At 39.8% G+C, this 20,369-nt stretch overlaps 2 protein-coding genes across 3 annotated transcripts; both read left to right on the top strand.

Moving 5' to 3' along the window:
- Nucleotides 1-680: 680 nt before the first annotated feature.
- On the top strand, nucleotides 681-7,140 carry LOC149835164 (small ribosomal subunit protein uS9c-like). The gene is made up of 2 exons (XM_090011740.1): nucleotides 681-1,167; nucleotides 6,724-7,140. The coding sequence occupies exons 1-2, from the start codon at nucleotides 811-813 to the stop codon at nucleotides 7,009-7,011; spliced, it is 645 nt and encodes a 214-aa protein (XP_089867866.1). The 5' UTR covers nucleotides 681-810; the 3' UTR covers nucleotides 7,012-7,140.
- Nucleotides 7,141-9,436: 2,296 nt separating this feature from the next.
- LOC149835163 (putative E3 ubiquitin-protein ligase ARI2) lies at nucleotides 9,437-19,333 on the top strand. Of its 2 annotated transcripts, none has more exons than XM_090011738.1 (7): nucleotides 9,437-9,757; nucleotides 15,297-15,329; nucleotides 15,771-16,050; nucleotides 16,140-16,620; nucleotides 17,716-18,261; nucleotides 18,339-18,532; nucleotides 18,934-19,333. In XM_090011738.1, the coding sequence occupies exons 1-7, from the start codon at nucleotides 9,641-9,643 to the stop codon at nucleotides 19,074-19,076; spliced, it is 1,794 nt and encodes a 597-aa protein (XP_089867864.1). In that variant the 5' UTR covers nucleotides 9,437-9,640; the 3' UTR covers nucleotides 19,077-19,333. The 2 variants fall into 2 exon arrangements, with proteins under 2 accessions (XP_089867864.1, XP_089867865.1); XM_090011739.1 differs by having other exon boundaries at nucleotides 18,899-19,021.
- The last annotated feature ends 1,036 nt before the right edge of the window (nucleotides 19,334-20,369 follow it).

Genomic DNA, 20,369 nt, shown 5'->3' with positions numbered 1-20,369 from the left:
ACCTGATTCAGACCCAGATGACCAGACCTATCACAAGAAAAAACAGACCCAGGTCTTATAAGGATTACATGAACCAGACCAGGTCCATACCTGATAAAATAATATATTTTTGAAAATCGTTTTACATTGAAAAGATAATTTCCAGATCCTAATTGGAACTCAGGTTCCACCTGGCTATGGTATGAAATTTTGCTCCATATACTAATCAGATTCTTTGGATTTGACCTGGATTCTAATCGAACTTTCTTCTTTAAAAACCGACCCGTTGACAGCCCTACTTGGATCGATCAATATAAGACCCCAAGATGCATTATAACCCAAAGATCCAAGTAAGGTAATTTGGGTGGATACGATCCATGAAAGTAATATATGTTCTGTAAAAGGTTGGACTCGGAACAAACAATATTGGGTTTGGTCAGATTCGGGCCGGGGGGATCTGATAAATAAATAGATATAGAACCGGGTCACATCACGTAGGAAAACCAATATATCTGGCCCATTATCAGTGTGGATCCAATGTCAGTAGGTCAGATTGGATCCAGATCCATAGTTGTACAAAGTGTTTCGGTCGGATCCGGAAAAGGAAGTTCCGGTTCCGGACCCACTCATTAAAAGTCGGATCTAATATAGGGTCCAATCATGACCCGACCTAGATCCAGACATCCGTCTGACTGAGCGATGACCGGAAGATAAGGTCCGAATCTCCCGCTTGGGAGAGAGAATGTGGCTCTCGTCGTCTTCCTCACCCAAATCTTCTTCCTCAGACGCTCTGAGCGCGCCTGTGCTCGAAGAGTCGAACCGAAACAGACGATGGCGGTCGCTTCGTCGTCCCTTTCCTCTTCCTTCTCCGCCCTCTCCCTCTCTTCCTCCTTCGACTCCAGACCCCTCTTCCTGAGGGGCGTCCCCCTCAGGGTCTCCCTTCCGAGAACGACGGAGCCCCTCTCCCTCAAGGGATCGCCTCCGAAGCACCTCCCCAGAATCCTTCCGGTCGTCGCCGCTGCCGCTTCGGCGGAGGCGCCGGATCTCGTGGCCCACGTCAAGTCCCGGCTCCCCGGCGGGTTCGCCGCGCAGCCTCTCATCGGCACCGGCCGGCGGAAGTGCGCCATCGCCCGCGTCGTTATCCAGGAAGGGACGGGGAAGTATATCATCAATTACCGCGACGCCAAGGTGAGGATCGTTTCTTTTTTGTAGGGCATTGCATTGTATTGCTCCCAATTCAAGGGTTTTTGGAATCCTTTCTTCGGTTTAGGGTTTTGAATTACCGCTAACGCGGTCTTTGTGTTTGGGGGTGTATTTTCGGATTGGATGCACTTTGAATTCTGGGATTGGGGTTCAAATGTGGCTTAGAATTTCTGGCGTTTGATGCCGAGCGTGTTTGGGTTTATAGAACTCAGAGGAATTGGAATCTAATTGCTCTGTGTAGCTGGGAAAGGGCCAAATGATTTAGTTTGACTGGATTCCGATCCCACCAAATCTACCATACTTCACACGCCCCAATGTGGGAATTCTGAGGCCGTTTCCTTTGGTCGATTGAGCATTCGAGTACTGACCTCTTTTCTGTAGTGATTTTGAGAATATGCATCGGTTTGAGTTTGGTAAAGTTTTATAGCCCTTGCTTTCTGATGATCTGAACTTTTTAAGTCTTGTAATTTGCTCTTTTATTGCTAGATAGGAGTTGTGCAACCACAGTTTATGGTATGTATATGTGTTCCTTCCTATGTTGTTGTATATAGCTTCATATCATCACATTGGTCTAATGTGAACATGTTCTTCGTATTTGTGTGTGATTGTTTTGATGTATGGTTGTTTGGAGTTCAGCCTGTAGAAGGTTTATCTTTTACTTTTCACCAGCTATGGGCAATTTTACCGGTTTCTTTTACTCGGGTTGCAGCCTAGAATTCACGGTCTATTGTACACCAGTTCTGATAGTCGTGCTCTAGTCTCTGTAGTCATCCAAGAAACTGTTAAATGAAACTCATGACCGTGCTGGATGTTTGTTACCAATTGTTGCTGTATTGGCAAACTGCACTTGAAGCGCTCTAATACCAGGTCTTGAGGTTTAGATCTGACCTGCTAGGTATCGATCAACTCTTAGGGCTTTACTACTACTAGCTGTAATCAGGTTGACTTTAATCATTATCCTACTGTCTCTAACTGAAATTACTAAGCAAGGAATAGAAACAAATACAAGTATGCTATTCCAATTGCCATTGGTGGATCCATATTTTTAATTGATACTAAAAACACTTGCTAGAGCTTATCCTAGCAAAAGAGAAGAACCTGACCCATTATTCATGAATAAATAATTGCATAACATGCACGATCACATATACATAGGCAAGCATACCACATGACATGACTACAACAACAACAAACAACAACAACTACGCCTTCATCCCAAAACAATTGGGGTCAGCGATATGAACCAAAAAAGAAATTCATTTTGGGTCTTCCACATGAATCCTTTTCCTCCAATCATTTCTATCCAACGCCATGTCCTCGGTGAGGTTCAAAGCATTCATATCCTTTCCTATCATCTCCATCCAAGTCTTCCTAGGCCTACCCCGACCTCTTTTAACTAATATATTTTCCCATTTCTCCAACCTTCTAACTGGAGCATCATTAGGCCTTCGCCGAATATGTCCAAACCACCGTAAACGATTCTCTCGCATCTTATTTTCAATGGGTGCAACACCTACCTTCTTACGTATCTCTTTGTTCCGAATCTTATCTTTTATTGTATTTCCACACATCCATCTAAGCATCCGCATCTCAGCTACACTCATTTTTTGAATATGATGTCTCTTGGCAGCCCAACATTCCGTACCATATAGTAAAGTGGGTCTAATAGTCGTCCTATAAAACTTTCCCTTCAACCGCAATGGCATTCTACGATCGCACAGCACTCCAGTAGCACTTTTCCATTTCATCCACCCAACCTTTATCCTATGATTTACATCTCCATCAATTTCTCCATACTTTTGAATGATGGATCCCAAATATTTGAAATAATCATTCACCGGTATATCTTGCTCACCAAGCTTCACTACACTCCCATCACTACTTCGTTGCTTACTAAACCGACATTCCATATATTCAGTCTTACTCTTACTCAACTTAAAACCTCTAGCTTCCAATGTCTGTCTCCATAATTCTAACTTAGCATTAACCCCAGCTCTAGACTCATCAATCAAAACAATATCATCAGCAAACAACATACACCACGGTACATTTTCTTGAATTGATCTCATAAGCTCATCCATCACTATCGCAAATAGGAAAGGGCTTAAAGCAGATCCTTGATGTAACCCAACCGTTATCGGGAAATTGGTTGTCACCCCTCCACAAGTGCGGACATTGGTTACTACTCCTTCATACATATCTTTAATTATACTAATGTACTTGAGAGAAACACCTTTCTTCATCATTGTCCACCAGAGAACGTCCCTAGGTACTCTATCGTATGCCTTCTCTAAATCAATAAAAACCATATGCAAATCTTTGTTCCTCTCTCTATATCTTTCAATAAGTTGTCTAAGAAGATGTATAGCTTCCATAGTTGATCTTCCAGGCATAAAACCAAATTGATTCTCCGATATCATGACAACCTTCCTCAACCTAGACTCAATCACCCTCTCCCAAAGTTTCATAGTGTGACTCATGAGTTTTATACCACGATAGTTTGTGCAATCTTGTATATCACCCTTATTCTTATATAAAGGCACCAAAGTACTCTTCCTCCACTCATTAGGCATCTTATTTGTTCGCCAAATCAAGTTAAAAAGATTTGTCAACCATTCTAAACCTTTCTCTCCCAAGCATTTCCAAGCCTCGATAGGTATACCATCTGGGCCAACTGCCCTTCTTGATTTCATTTTCTTCAAAGCCTCTGCAATTTCTTTCTTTTGAATCTTGCGCATAAAGTCACGATTTATCTCATGAAAAGGAATGAAGAAGTCTCCAAGATCTTGAGCATGACTATTATTAAATAGCTTATCAAAATAATCTTTCCATCTCTCCTTAATCTCCTCATCTTTGACTAAAACCCTTTGCGTTTTATCTTTGATACATCTAACCATACCCAAATCCTTCGATTTCCTATCTCTCATCTTTGCAAGCCTATAAATATCCTTCTCGCCTTCTTTGGTATCCAACTTGTCATAAACCTCCTTATATACCTTAGCCCTCGCGTTTCGAACAACTTTTTTAGCTTCCTTCTTTGCTATCATATACTTCTCCAAATTCTCATTATCACGACTCTTAGATTTCTATAACACTCTCTTTTAACCTTAATAGCTAATTTGACATCCTCGTTCCACCATGATGTATCCTTACCTAGTGGTGCACCGCCTTTAGACTCACCCAATACCTCCTTAGCTACTTTTCTCATACCACCCACTATCTTATTCCACATTGATTCTGAATCCTCCTCGAGACACCAATCAACTTCCTTAACTACCTGCTCTACAAACATTCCTTGTTTATCTCCTTTCAGTGCCCACCACTTAATTCTAGGATCTATCCTATGTCTATCCCTTTTGCGGCATTGTCTAATTCTAAGATCTAAAATTAAGACTCTATGTTGTGTAGCTACACTTTCTCCTGGTATAACCTTACAATCGATGCAACAACCCCTATCTCTCTTTCTAAGTAGGAAAAAATCTATCTGACTCGTATTAACCCCACTTTTAAATGTTACTAGGTGAGACTCCCTCTTCCTAAACCAAGTGTTTGCTAAGATCATATCATAGGACAAACAAAAATCTAAAATCCTTTCTCCACTTTCATTTCTTTCTCCTATACCATAGCCTCCATGGATATTCTCAAATCCATCCCTACTAATGCCTACATGTCCATTAAGGTCACCGCCGATGAAAAGCTTTTCTCCATAAGATGTCTCTTGTACTACTCCATCTAAATCTTCCCAAAATTGATGCTTAATGGAATCATCTAAACCTACTTGAGGTGCATAAACACTAATAATATTAATAATATCCGTACCTAATACTAATTTAATAAGTAAAATTCTATCACCCTTCCTACGGACCTCAACTACATTATCTATAAACTGACGACTCATAACAATCCCTACTCCATTCCTATTCCTATTTATTCCTGTATACCAAATCTTATATCCCCAAGGTTCTATCACTTTAGCTTTCTCACCTACCCATTTGGTCTCTTGAAGACATAAAATATCAATCTTTCTCCTACACATAACATCTACTAACTCTACCAACTTACCAGTTAAAGACCCTATGTTCCAAGTGGCTAACCTAATTTTATGGTCTTGGACTAACTTCTTTACCCCCACCCGTCCAACAAAGTGAGGGAACCCTTGCCTATTTGACACCACACCCGGGCGCCGGTGTGACGCGTCGCTTCTGGGCGACGACCTAGCAACCCTTGCACATTTATCACTGCCTCCGGGCCTAGAGAGTACAGCGCGTCGCTCAGTAGGGAACGCCCCAACGAAATTCTCATATTGGTTCATTTTCATAGGATATGACAAAGTTTTTATGCTGGCTGTCACAGGCCTACCGCAACCCTCCTCCTTTATCCGGGCTTGGGACCGGCAGTGTATAACCACATGACATGACTATAATCAAAATAACAATTAAAAATAATGCCATAAAAAGAAGGTTGACTATAAGTTGGTATCGGTTCTAACATTTAAAGTGAGGTCAAATGCTTGCCTTCTTAGTATTTGAAAGTTAGCCTGATGTGATTTTCTGCTTATAGGCATCAAATCTATTTTACCTAGTTTTTTTAACACATCAATGTGAAATCTTTAAACTTCTCCAATGCTTTAGATCTTTCTATCATAATGTAGATAGGCATTTGGTGGATACAACCAAAAGTATGATGAATGCAAACATACCTAGCAAGTTTTGGATTGAGTTCATGATTATGAGTTTTCTGTATCCTGTTTAATGTACATTCCCAGTGACAATGCCTTCTGTGGGTGCCCCGGCTCATTGCCCATGTGGTTTATTTATGCACAGATGATTAATAGTATGTGGGTAATTTACAAATAACCCTAATTAAGATTATCTGATGCACAAGGTTTGAACTATGATCATATCAGCTAATGATAAGCTGACAATTAGCACCTAAACAGCATGGTTGGGTTGGACTAGTTGTGTGATCCAGGTATCAATATTTGCACTGGAGCTAGGTGAAAGCAGAAAATGACCGCTGCAGAGGAACTTGAAAAGTTTCTTGTTTATCTGTTGGTTGATGTTCCATGTGTTTGCTTTTCTGGGTATTTCTCAGTAATCTGAACGTGTTAAGATGCTCTCCAGAGCATTGAATGTAGGAGTGGGGGGATCAGGGAATGGCAAAGCTATGCGTTGTGCTCTTGCATTTTGGATAAAAGAAGAGCTGGTGGACTTGGTTATGAAGGCTGGTTTGATTAATATTTATGGTAATATTGTTGATTTGTGGTAGTAGTATGGCCACCATGAAATGGTTGACTTATGATGCACACATGCTTGTCTTAGCTTAGAACTGCTATAGGTTCCTGTGTGCCTTATGACAATTGCATCTTAAAGATTCTTATGACAATTTGAGACTTTTACTGTTCATCTTTTCATCCAAGATTCAGATGCTTTCTCTGGATAATCATGCGTAGTTTTATGCCATAATTTTAGGAAATTGACTTATATCAGTATTTTGTGCATATATGGTTCTTTAGTGTTTAAAAAATTTCTCCATATGCAGGAGTATCTTCAAGGCAACCCGCTATGGCTGCAGTACATCAAAGTCCCATTGTTAACGTTGGGGTACGAAAGTTCCTATGACGTTTTTGTGAAAGCTCATGGGGGAGGGCTGTCTGGTCAGGCTCAGGCAATCTCTCTTGGGATTGCGCGCGCCCTGCTCAAGGTGAGTGAGAACCACCGAGGGCCACTGAGACAGGAAGGCCTTCTAACAAGAGACTCGAGGGTTGTGGAGAGGAAGAAGGCTGGCCTCAAGAAGGCCCGGAAAGCTCCCCAGTTTTCTAAGCGTTGAGGTTTGTTGATTCTTGTCATCCTTTTTTGTTTTCTTGAAGTCATTGCCTTGCAGCTGTTCAGTAAATGTATCTAACGCCTTTGAATTTCTGTTTTCTTGTTCAAGTTATTTTTTTTGTTGGGTTTCTCATTTCTTCCTTACCCAGTGTTTCTTTCTATATATCCATGGATTTGCTTGAAAATTCTACTGATATGGGAATTATGGATGTGTGTGTGTGCCAGCCCAACCAAACCTGAAGACTATGAGCATAAAAATGTTGACTCAAATATTATTTGGGTCGGCTCAAAACCGACCCTTGGATTTGGGTTATGATTTTTGTCAGATATCCAATGCTACCCAGCTTGTCCCGAGTATTTTGTATGTATTTTTTAATAAATATACAAACTGTTAGGTATACGAGTGGGAAATTTCATTTTCTTGGCCCGAACATAACCTGAACCCGAACCCAAACCCAGCTACTTGTTATTTGGGCGGGTTTGAGTGCGTCCTGATGGGTCAGTTACCTGAGAGAGAGAGAGAGAGAGAGAGAGAGAGAGAGAGAGAGAGAGAGAGGCCCAACTGACTATGATCTGGTGGGTTTATTGGGACTGATGAATTGAGATTAAACCTAGTCTTGATTTTAGATCCTGCAAGCTAAATCTGGATCAGGCCTGAAATCTAATCTGGGTTTGATACTTCATAAAATTGCGGAGAAACTGGATAATGGATGTGCTGGATCCGGGTCAGAGAAACACGATAATCATTGGATGCCCCAAAGGCCGCATATGGGTTAACCTATATCATATTCAATTGTAAGTGGATCAAGATTGGACTGAAGTGAAGCTCTGCACAATGTTCCAGTTGGGCTGGGATCAATTGGGATCCTGCCCTGCTTGGATCTAGTTTGGGGCTTTTCATGTCCAAGTTCCTAAAAAAGATCCAAGCCTGATAATCAACCCACTGGATTATGGGAATTTTTATCTGATAAGGTCAAACTCTAAATCATGTAGGATGTGTTGGTCCATGCATCCGACCCATTTATATTCCCACTTGTTTGTAGTATTCATTCTGATAAGGAAGAATCTTCTTTGTGATGGTGGCTCGGTTTGAGCCAATTAGCTAATCGGTTTTAACCCACCATATTATCGAGTATTAAATGCACCCAGGTTTGGCTTTGAGGTTTATATCAGACCCAAATCCTATCTGGGGTCAGTTATTGTCCCGGTGACGTTACGTGTAAAAATATTTAAAAGAAGGTTTTACCCAATTAATTTGATATGGTTGTTTCTGGATTTTGCTATGGTTGGATATGAAACGTGAATCCAACATGTTAATTTTGGATTCCGGTCTTTAAAATAAGATCCTAATGCACGTTCAGATTTGCCTACTGGTTTTATTTTTGGATTTGACTCAGTGTTTTAAGTCGGATTTAATTTTCAAATTTGGATCAAAATTCAGTACGAATATTTTTTTTACATGTAAAGAACTTGATTTTCTGTGGTGTCACATGTTTCTGATGTGCATTTAACCCTTCTCATTGAATATTATTAGGATCCAGATTCACTATTTGAATTTCGGATTTGGATTTAGGTCTGTCATGATTCAACCCATATCTGATCTGTTTGCACCCCAATCCGGTGCTGAGTCTGGATTGTCCTGCCTAAAGTGAAGCCTGCTAGACCCAGTACAAGCTCCTCAAAGCTTGATAAGCTGGGTTGGATCCAAGTTCGAGCCATTGACAGCCCTGCCATTTGGACCGATGCAAGGAGACTGTGGCTGTTGCTAGGCCCAACACACCAGAAACGTATGTTAAAAGAACCCAGCTTGGCGTCATAGCTCAAGCTCAACCTTGAGTTCGTAGCTGGGCTGAGTTGTTGCACATGATAGGCCTGAGCCAATGAGCCTAAGTTTATTGTTGGCAACTTAATATTAACAATGTTTGACTGATTGAAACGATAAAAACACCTTCAAAGGTGATGACATTTTGAAAAAAAATGTAATATTAAATAAAACAAGCCTTTTGTTTTAAAATACAAAAAGCAAAAACAGTTTTTGAGAGAAAAGTAATTTTTCAAATTTATCCTAAAAAGTAAAAATAGCTCTTAAAGTGACTTTTCTGACCTTAAGAAGTCAAATTCATCATCACAAAGGTAAAGCCCTAACAAACACCAGCCGAACCAACCCAAGCCACAAGCAACTCGGTTCATTTCCCAAATCTAAACTGAGAGTTCAGGCCAAAGACTGAGACAGACATATAAGTCCACGACTGAGCTCAGTCAGGCCGAGAGAGCAGCCATCTCGGAGTGGACCCATGTGTGTGTGTGTGAGAGAGAGAGCGTAAAATTGCCATCCCGTGCATTTCGACCGCAGGATCCGGGAGAGCGGATTGATCGAGCAACCCCAACGCCCCGGAATCCAAAACCCTTCCTCACTCACTCTATTCAGCCTCGCGACGGAATCGACGCGTTTCGAGTCCGCGATCTCTCTCTCTCTCTCAGTTTCCGTCTTCGCTTGGGAGGGAGGCAAAAGAAGGAGAAGGGGGAGGCGTTATTTGGGTCAGCGATCAGGTTCGGTCGATCGATCGATCGCCGGAATCGCATGAGATCGCCACCGCATACCGGCCGTCTCCGATCGAGAGTTTAGCTTTCCGATGGAGGAGTTTCTCAGCAACGACGACGAGTACTACTGCGACCGCGACTCCCTCGACGGGATCGAGCAGGAGGTCGACGACTCCGCCTGGCCCTCCACCAGCATCTCCAGCATCAAGGTACGCCCTGTATCTACCGACGATCGACGGTCGATGATCGGTGATCGACGGCCGATGATCGGTGATCGACGGTCGATGATCGGTTCTTGGTGTTATCTCTCTTTTACGTTTGTTTTCTTGATCGGCTCGATTGATTGTTGTGTTTAGGGTTTAGGGATTGCGTGAATTTGGTGGTGATGGTTAGTGGTTTGATGAAATTTAGGGTTTCGACGGTGCAATCGGTGTGGGTTTGTGCGTAGGCTTGAATTTTGTGCGTTTGATGGCAATGCGGTGTTGAGGTTATCGATGCGCGTGTTTTTTGCTTCCTTTATTTGTGATTATTTCCGGGTATTTTGTTTTTGTCCTGATCATGTTGCTTCATTGATCGAGATGATTTTCCGTCTTTTTGGAGTTTGCTTTCTGTGACGAAGAGGGTGGGAGGGAACTGGCTGAATTTGTTGGTTAAGGTTTTCTTTTGGGTTCTGGTGTGGGTTGGAGGTTAATCTTGATAGACTTGATCCTTTGTTCGTTCGTGGAGTTTTTGTGTTCGTGGGTTTTGCTGTGTGTCAGTGCTTGTTAAAGAGGGGCGGAATTGGCTGGATATGTGAAATTAAGGGTTTTCTTTTAAACTTTGAGGGCGTTTCTGCTTTGTGGTCTACGAAAAAGTTGATGAATTACATTTTCCTTCGGCTAGTATATGTATCAGAGTGTGAACCCATCAAGTTCGACTCATTTATTTTCTTGACAAGTTCATGCTGAGCTTAAACGGGCCGAACCCAAGACAATCCTGAGCTAGTTCAGGTCATTGTGCATTCCTATAGATCATTCTAGGCTCCTGTCATACCAAACTAGGACGATACAAACAGGTGGGTTAAATCTCGATCAAGCCTAGATTTGTCATGGTTGGTTGTTAAATTGACCCATGTTAGTTCATTTTGCTTTTGACTGAACCCAAATAAATCAAGGTGAACTTAGATGTATAATTTTAAAATGCAACATGTTAGTGAGCTGAGCATGAACAAGGGGTGCTGCAGAGAGAGAGAGAGAGAGAGAGAGAGAGAGAGAGAGAGAGAGAGAGAGAGAGAGAGAGAGAGAGAGAGAGAGAGATTGTTTGCAAATGTCAAAATGCAAATTTGGTATAGCTCAATGATGTGTTTGTGTTGATTTAGAGGCTCTATGAAATCTTGTTTTGTTCATGTCACATTTCGTGGAGGTAAGTAGGTAACATCACATAGGCACCAGGTGGTAAAGAAAGCTTGATTTGGACGTGCAGATATGTAGAACCATTCTGGTTCTATAATTTTGTTGTTGCTTCAACATTTCCTGGTTTGGGTTTCAATTAAGATCTATGTGACAGGGATGCGCCATTTTGGTGGTGTGTCCCTGGTGACATGAGCGGACACGTGGACACGGACATAACACTTACAGTGAATATTTTAATATTATTTTAATGTTTTTAGTTTTATTTCTATAAAATGTATTTTTTAATATTAAAATACGAAAAATAGCTTTTTATTGAATGAAAATTTATGTGTCCTCGTGTCCTATGTTTCAAAATATTTTTGAACTTTCGAGTCGAATCTGCGCCATCATGTCCATGTGTCTTGTGTGACTTAGATTAAGATCTGGAAATTTTAATGTAAAATATATAAAAGATTAAACGTTTTACCTGGTCTGCTTTTCGTTATCCCAAAGCTGGTCTGCTCCTGCCTAAGTCAGGTCCAGTGAGACTCGGACTAGACTGATTTCAGTACCTGAGCCTCAAAGTCGGATTTGTATCTAGATCCACTCAGATCTGGCTCAGGCCTGACCCAGTGGCAGCCTAGTATTTACCTTTGTGGATAGTGGAATTAGTGCAACATCCTTCTTGAACATAGGCCACTGCTTGTGCATGTTTTATGAAAGCTTCTGAGAACTGTAGACAAAAATCTCTCCTGCTTTCTATAGTGTAAAAATGCTTCTACAGGAATCCTTCTGACTGTAGAATTATTTGTATTAGTGGATTGTCAGTGCCATGCTTTCTGAAGTCTTGGCATCTTCTTGAAACTTGTACTCTAAGTCACATGGGTGCGGGTGCGGCACTTTCAAAAACCTAGGGTGCGGGGGGGGTGCTGCAGGGCAAAAATGTAAATATATATATATATATATATATATATATATATATAATTTTAAAGTTTTAGCAGTTGACATTGTCATAATATCATTCATCATGCATACAATATATCAACCTAAATATCAATCAAATAAGTAAAGCAATTACATAAATCAACCTAAATATCGATCAAATAAGTAAAGCAGAAAAGAATTAAATTACATACCAAAAGTAATGGATCTTAATAATTTTCTTCTTCATCATCAAATGCATCATTAGAAGGAAGACTGGGATCAGATAAATCCATGTTTGTCATGTTGAAATCATGGTCTCCCTCGAAGTCACACTCTTTTGTGTTTACATCTCAAAATTTTGATGTTCCTTGTCTGCGTTACAAACCCAATTTGAAAATGTTAAATACAATAAAAATATATTTAAATAAAAAATTAAATAATAAATAATCAAATAACTAAGAGAGCAAATTAGTACTTGTATTCATCATTAGTTCGCGAAAGTAGTCGAAGATTTGAATGAACATATATTAAATCCTCTGTATGCTTGTTTGTGAGTTTGTTTCTCTTCACGTTGTGGATTTGAGAATATGTGTTCCAATTTCTTTCACAATAAGATGAACTAGCAGGTTGCGATAGCAATCATAATGTAAGACGTTGGAGAAGAGGTGTTTCTGATCCAAATGTTGACCACCATGTGATAGGATTTATATTATCCTCCTCTCTCGCGAATAATGTTGGTCCATATAATCTCGAAGATGAAAATTTTTCAAACTCTTGTGTGACTTGATTTAGAAGATATGCTTCAGGAAAAAGTCTTATCATACACATATTTCTATGTCTTGATAGCTTTGGGTCTAGATTTGGAGGGACACGACCAATATCACATATTTGCCACTTTTTTGCATAATATTTTGGATTAAGAGAATGTGCCATGCAATGCAAAGGTGTGTTGATCTTATCCCATCTTCTGACTAAAATTGAATGAATATGGTTAAAAAATTCTGAATCATCCAATGCAGGATTTTTTTCTTCATTCTTGAAAACAACAACTTGCATTTTTTCAATCATATTATCCCATATTTCATTAACTTTGTGAAGCATGGGCTCATCCTTATCAACTTCTTTCAACATTTCCCAAATAGGCTAGGTAAATTGAAGAAAGTATACTACTTTGTCCCAAAACTCATCATCAACAATGAATTTCTTAATTTTTTCAACCTTGACATCATCATCAACACGATAAAATGTCTAATTTTCATCGGTCATCATGCTAACCAAAGCATTCTTCACTTTTTTAATCCTATTCACCATCATAATGATGGACACAAAACGTGTTTCAGCGACCAACAATTTCAAGTCAGAATGCATATTAAATATAGCATTAGCATGATGGTGGTTAACAACAAAATTTTTAATGCTTTTGACATTTCTTTCTAAATTTTCAATCCATGAGCATAAAGCATATGCTTGTGAATTTTCTTTTTCTTTGGGGTTGCATATGCTCTTTAGGGCCAAATTTAAGTTGTGTGCTACACAGGGAGTTCAAAAAATATGAGGGTAGTCACTCTCCAAACTCAACGCTGCACTTTTACAAACTTAAGCGTTGTCTGTAATAATTTGTACAACATTCTGATCACCCACTTCTTTTATGACTTCTATAAACAATCCCTTCAAATACTTTGCATTTTTATATTCTCCAGATGCGTCAACTGCTTTCAAGAATATCGGGTCACTAAGCGAAGAAGCAATAAAATTGATCAGTGGACGCCTTTGAATATCTGTCCATCCATCAGACACAATAGAAACTCCATTTAAGAAGTGTGGTTTATATTTTTTCTGAGCTTGGAGACACATAGCTACTCAAATTACAATTTGCCAAGGATGTTACTAAATCCTTCCAATAAAGATTTCTAGCCGCATTAAATTGGAGTGAACTAGAATAAAAATACTTCTCAACTTTTCTATCAAATTCTTGTCTTCTATATGTATTGAATGCTGCTTGTATCGTTCCTTTACCTCCTACATTGACTTTTTTTTTCAGCATCTTTTTGGTGGCTTGCAAATGACACACTAACCGCACAAGAATCGGTCATGGTCTTTCTCTTCTCATATTCTTCTTGTATTGTCTTCGCATTGCCTCATCAACTTTTCTACATCCTGAAATGCCATGTCCTGGTATCTTCAACAAATGAGCCTTCACTCTTGTGTAAGACCCAACAAAATCTCTTTCACAGAGCTTGCATCAAAATCTCTTGTTTTCACCACCTCCTCCTCCAGTTTTTGCAAGTTTATCTACATGTACCTATAGTGGCCCCTACAACTATCAGCAAAACTAGCAGCAGAACTCAAATGTTGGGATGAGGATGACGCAAGTCCTTTATCTTTATTCATCATTTTTATCCTGAAAACACAAATATATATATATATATATATATATTCAAAATTTTAAATCAATTATACAAACATTATCTTGATATAAAAATATATAATATATATATATTATATCCCCTGCCAAAAACAGGGAAGGACTCAGTCCCTCCCCTGAAATAAGAGGGAGCAGGGAAGGGGGCTCGACCCCTCCCCTGTCGAAAACAGAGGGAGCAGGGGGGGGGGGGCTCGGCCCCTCCCCTGAAATCAAAGGGAGCAGGGTGGGGTGCTCGGCCCCCTCCCCTGTCGAAAACAGAGGGAGCATGTGGGGGGGGGGGGGGGGGGCTCGGCCCCGCCCCTGCCGACCCAACAAGAGAGCGAGAGGGGGGGCTCGGCCCCTCCCCTGTCGAAAACAGAGGGAGCAAGGGGGGCTCAGCCCCTCCCATGCCGACCCAACAAGAGAGCGAGAGGGGGGCTCGGTCCCTCCCCTGCCGAAAACAGGGAGGGGTCGAGCCCCTCCCCTGTCAAAATCAGAGGGAGCAGGGGGGGTCTCAACCCCTCCCCTGCCGACCCAACATGAGAGCGAGAGGGAGCAGGGGGGCTCGGCCCCTCCATTTCAGACACAAGAAGAGAGAGAGAGAGAGGGAGCTAGAGGGTACCTGTGACGAGGGAGAGGAGGAGGTGGCATCGGGAGGACTCGAGCTGAGCTATGCGAGAGAGGAGATTAGGGAATTTTTTTTTGCCCTAATTCTCCTTTTTCATTGATTTTTTTTAACGTTCAAAAAATTGGACCAAAATGATCCTAGGTGCGTTGACTGCACCCAGGGTCGTGTTGACCGCACCCGCGTCGCATCGACGGGGGTGTTGCACCTGCTTTGCCGAGTCCCTGTGACTTAGCTTGTATTTCTCGTTAGCATAACAATCCAAGTCCTTTTTCCCCTCTTGATAAGGTGTTGGACCTGGGAACAATTTTCGTTGGCCTACTGTTTTGCATGCAACTCAGGAAGTTTTTAGTTAGATATAGTTTCACATTTCATTTTAATCATTGGTTCAATTTGATCTTTACAGCATCTTTTGTCTTTTTCAGGTTATTACAAGAGCCTCCCTTTTGGCAGCACAGGTATATGATGTACTTCATAGCAGTTCATGTCAAGTATTAAATATTAATAGGGACAAACATTTTAGTTTTGTTAGAGTTTACCCAAATATAGTAATTGGGAACTATGTTATACAAAAATTTTCTTGGCTTTAATGCTTTCAAATTGTTCCAACATTTATCTTTCCAAAAAAAAAACTTTTCATTGTTTCTATAAAACACTTGTTCTCTCACATTTCCCCAAATATAGTGGCACACTTCCTTTCCCCTTTTTCTAAATGATCTCCACGTATTATTCTCTGGTCATTCAATTGTTTCTAAACAATTCAACCAATTATTAAATTGCTGATTTCTAAATTATTAAATTTCTTCTTCAACTTCAATTCCTATGTCTCCAAAGATATCTTGTGGTTTATATGTTGTTTTTATCTATGCATATCTGAACTGATTTATATTGATCAACAGAAAGAAGATTTGCAGAGAGTGATGGATTTACTAACTTTGAACGAACATCATGCAAGAACTCTACTGATTTATCACCGGTGGAATGTTGAGAGGCTATTAGCAGTGCTCGTAGATAAGGGGAAAGATCGGTTATTTAGTGAGGCAGGGATTACGTTGTTGGAGTCAAATAACCAAACTTCCTTACATTCAAAAACGAGCATCACATGTGATATCTGTATTGAAGAGGTGTCTTCAGATGAAGCTACAGCTATGGACTGTGGCCACTGCTTCTGCAATATCTGTAAGAATGAGATTCAGTTCTAATAGTACAATTTATTTAGGAATCTTTTTGTGGAATTTCTAGTATTTTCTTATGCTTTCCGTTGCCAGGTTGGACAGAGCATTTTATTATTAAGATAAATGAGGGACAAAGTAGGCGCATAACATGCATGGCACACAAGTGCAATGCTATATGTGATGAAGCCATTGTCAGAAGTCTGGTCAGTACTAAGCATCCTGATGTCGCAGATCGTTTTGAAAGGTTTCTTTTAGAGTCATATATTGAGGACAATAACAAGGTTAAGTGGTGCCCAAGCGTTCCACACTGTGGAAATGCAATTCGTGTCGAAGATGATTCTTGTTGTGAGGTAGAATGTACGTGTGGATTGCAGTTTTGCTTTAGTTGCTCATCAGAAGCACATTCACCTTGCTCGTGCCTGATGTGGGATCTTTGGACCAAGAAATGTAAGGATGAGACAGAAACTATCAATTGGATGACTGTTCACACAAAGCCCTGCCCAAAGTGTCACAAGCCTGTGGAGAAGAATGGTGGATGCAACCTAGTTAGCTGCCTCTGTGGACAGGCATTTTGGTACGATTTGTTCATCTCACATTGTGCAACAACAATTACCTGAGCAGTGAATAGGCTTTGCTACTTAACTCTTAATTGGATGGTTTTCATGTGGCATGACATTCCAACTATAATCTTTTTGCAGGCTAGCCTTTTTTTTTCTTTTCTTTACCTTTGTTTAGTGGAGAAAATGGGATACACTCTGTCCTGCAAAAAAAAAGTCCAGAAAGTAGCGGGTGTTTCCTTTTATGTGCTTTTCTTGTTTCTAGAACTTTGGCAGAAAAAGGCTCTATTATTCCAGAAAGAGACATACTTTTGTTTTTTGAAATGAAAGTGACCCTCTCTTTTTTGAGTTGTTAGTGGAGACCCTCTTCAATACAAAGTTGAGGGCTTTCTGCTTTTCATGTATTTTGTGTAATTATTTATTTTTATGATTTTAATTATGCAATTCTAGTAGTATAATTTTCAAGAAAATCCAAGAGTCCCAACTGATAGTTTGTCAGTGGAGAACACACTTTCCAATTGATTTGCTGCAGGTTTTTATCGTTTGATTTATGATTACTGGCATATTCCTTTCATTTACAATTTCTAGATTGTAGTCCACTCAATTTTGTTGTGTTTTCTATTTATTTGATTTGTGATTATTAGTATCTTGTTTAATGATAATTGTCCTCTTTTATAACCAAGAAAGGACGAAGAAACCCAACCTTTCTGATTGGGTTTCATCATCAAGGGGGAAGCAAACAATGTTCTGAGGTTGATGTTGCGAGGAACACTCTGGTGGGATAGATCTTTACCATTCAATTTCTGAGGCTTGTCTGTAAGACAAGGTGGCAGGTCCTTCATGGACTGATTCTGGCCGAAATAATCTTAACCCAGTTTTATTAGATCTGAGTTCTTTTTACTTTTTCGTGAGGGAGAAGTAAAATTCTATTTTACTAATGTGTTGAGATTTCATAACGAAACTGATAAAAGGTACAGTTAAATCTTGGTGATGAGGAATCGCCTCAACATGTCTACATCCAAGCCAATACTACGACATAGGTTCAGAAATGATTATGCCTTTTTGCATTTAAGAAGAATTGCAATTGTTTTAACATTTTGTTGTACTGACAGCTGGTTGTGTGGTGCTGCTACTCGCCGCGAGCATACTTGGACAAGTATTGAAGGTCATAGTTGTGGACGTTACAAAGAAGACGGTGAGAAAAAAGCTGAACGGGCAAAGCAGGAATTAGCTCGATACATGCATTATCATTCACGGTATAAAGCCCATTTAGATTCTTTCAAGCTTGAGACCAAGTTGAAGGAGGCTGTGCAGAATAAGATTTTGACTTCAGAAAATAAAGAAACAGGAGTCAGTGATTATTCTTGGGTCACAAATGGACTTCATAGACTGTTCAGATCTAGGCGTGTGCTTTCTTACTCATATCCCTTTGCTTTTTACATGTTTGGAGAGCTTTTTAAGGATGAATTGTCAGAGAAGGAAAGAGACCTGAAACAGCACCTTTTTGAGGATCAGCAACAGCAGCTCGAGGGAACTGTAGAGAAGCTCTCTAAACTTGTTGAAGAACCTTTTGATGATCTGCCTGAGAATAAGGTTTTGGACATAAGGATGCGTATCATCAATCTGACTGTCCTCATAGACAAGCTTTGCCAAAAAATGTAAACCAAGATTCTGGTTTTCAATTTTGTGTGTTTATACTTGCCATTTATTTCCCTGAATCTGATGTTACATGTAGGTACGAATGCATTGAGAATGATTTGTTGGGATCTCTGGGGTCAAGTCACAGTATTGCACCTTACAACTCAAAAGGTGTGGAAAGAGCTTCAGAGCTTGCTATTTCTTGTGATTCAGATCAAAGTTTCGGCAGTACCAAAGCCAGTACTGACAGCTGCTTTGCGGATGCTTCTGATTCAAGCATGACAGGAACTGGTCAGTATGTCGATGCCTTTGGTTGCTTATCTCTTCATTGCTTTGCCTGATATTTATCATTATTATTATTTTAAAGGTCTGAGAAAACATTTAGCAACATTATGACTTTGGTGGTGGTTCCATTACCTAGCAGTCATTTGTTGATGATGTTTTTTGCTTATGCATGGTTACATGTTTACATCTGATTTTTGAACGCATACCGTTTTGAACTGCATTTACTATGCAAAAGATTGATTTTTCCATCAACCTTTTGCTGATTATTTTTCTTCTCCATTTTTGTAAAACCTTGCTCTCATAATTAGTGTTAATGGAACCGAATATGGAGAAAAATTAAGACAGCTCATGTCTTTCAAAAACTACTGACAGAGTGAGTTATGGTCATGCAATTCCGGTTTACACAGGGGAAACCAAGTCTGGCAGACCTGGTGAGCAAGTCTGTGGGTTTGCTACTGGGTGCTCTAACCGTAAGCGGGCTCGTGAAGAATCGCTTGGTGACCTACTCTTCGATCTGAACCTTCCAGCAGAGGCAGCAGAGAAGAGTTAAAGTCTGATAAGATTGCATTTCTAGACATTGCAAGTGTACAGCTAATACACTAGTGATTCAACTTCCGCGGAAGGAGTATTTTGCAGCAAACTTTTCTTTTCTTTCTGTTTCAAGATTTCTGGAGCTAATGTTATGGGCTCTTCATGAAAAACCGTGTATATAGGCTACAACTGATCGCTATTCTACGTACACATGTATAGCTTGTTAAATGGACAAATGACTGGGAACTTACTTTTTCAACAAATAGAATTTTGCTGTCATTCTCAGCAAGGCTTTCGGTTCTCCAGAGAAATATTTTTCTTAACGAGGTCTTGAAAATACCATATGCAATGGAGAATTTTTCAGATAATGAGCCAGGAGTTCAGTTGATATCCAAAACTCAGGTGCCCTAATTATGCTCTACCAAAGTGATGCTACTCTTATCAAATGTTTCAAGAATGAGCAGAGACAAAGTTAATGCAGTTTCACATGAATAAGCACTATCTGTCCAAACCGATGCAGGTATGCGTCGGTAATTTAATCACTTCAAAAAGTTGAGGGGATTAAAAATTTGTTTACTATTTTTTTATTGTTCAATGACACGTGTCATCTGATGGTAAAAAGTTTGGATTCACCTAATGAACCGATTTTAACATTTGTTTGATTTTTTTATGAAAAATCAAAATTTTTATTTCTAGGTTTAGATGGATTATAATAAGCAGTTGATTTTTTTCCTTTGTTTTGGATCATGTTAGGCCCCATTTTTTATTTCTAAGTTAAGATGGATTATAAGCTGTTGATTTGTTTGAACATATTAGGCCTTATTTCTTGTTTTGCCTTGTAGGTTTTAAGTGTTTTATGATAGATCTGAGCGTTAGATGTGTTCAGCATGATCGATTTAGTGTGGGAATGGACTCTTGGATCATGTTTTTGAGACCAAAAACATGAATTTATGAGCTGGGAAAAAATGGTACCTTCGTGGCCAATGATCTTGGATCACTGGAAAAACCTGTGTACAGGCGATCCAAAAGCTGATTCCCACTAAACAAAACCTATAGATCACATGTACGGTGTTAATAGTGAGTAAAAATACTTAAAACTACAATTTTTGAAGGGGCTTAACAAGATCTAACGGAAAAGGAGGCTTAAGGAACGCATTACTCCTATATATATATATATATATATATATATATATATATATATATGAGTGAGTGGTAGCTGAGAAATTCATAGGTACTAAATCCGTGGTCAAACGCACTGAACATTGATGAACGGCAAGCAAAAAACAAAACAAAAATCATGTTTTTGATGAAA

Source organism: Nuphar pumila, chromosome 6 (genome assembly GCF_984573655.1).
Source record: "Nuphar pumila chromosome 6, dmNupPumi1.hap1.1, whole genome shotgun sequence".
Classification (NCBI taxonomy): Eukaryota; Viridiplantae; Streptophyta; class Magnoliopsida; order Nymphaeales; family Nymphaeaceae; genus Nuphar; species Nuphar pumila.
Note: the sequence above shows the minus strand (reverse complement) of the source record. Positions and strands in the feature narration are given on the sequence as shown.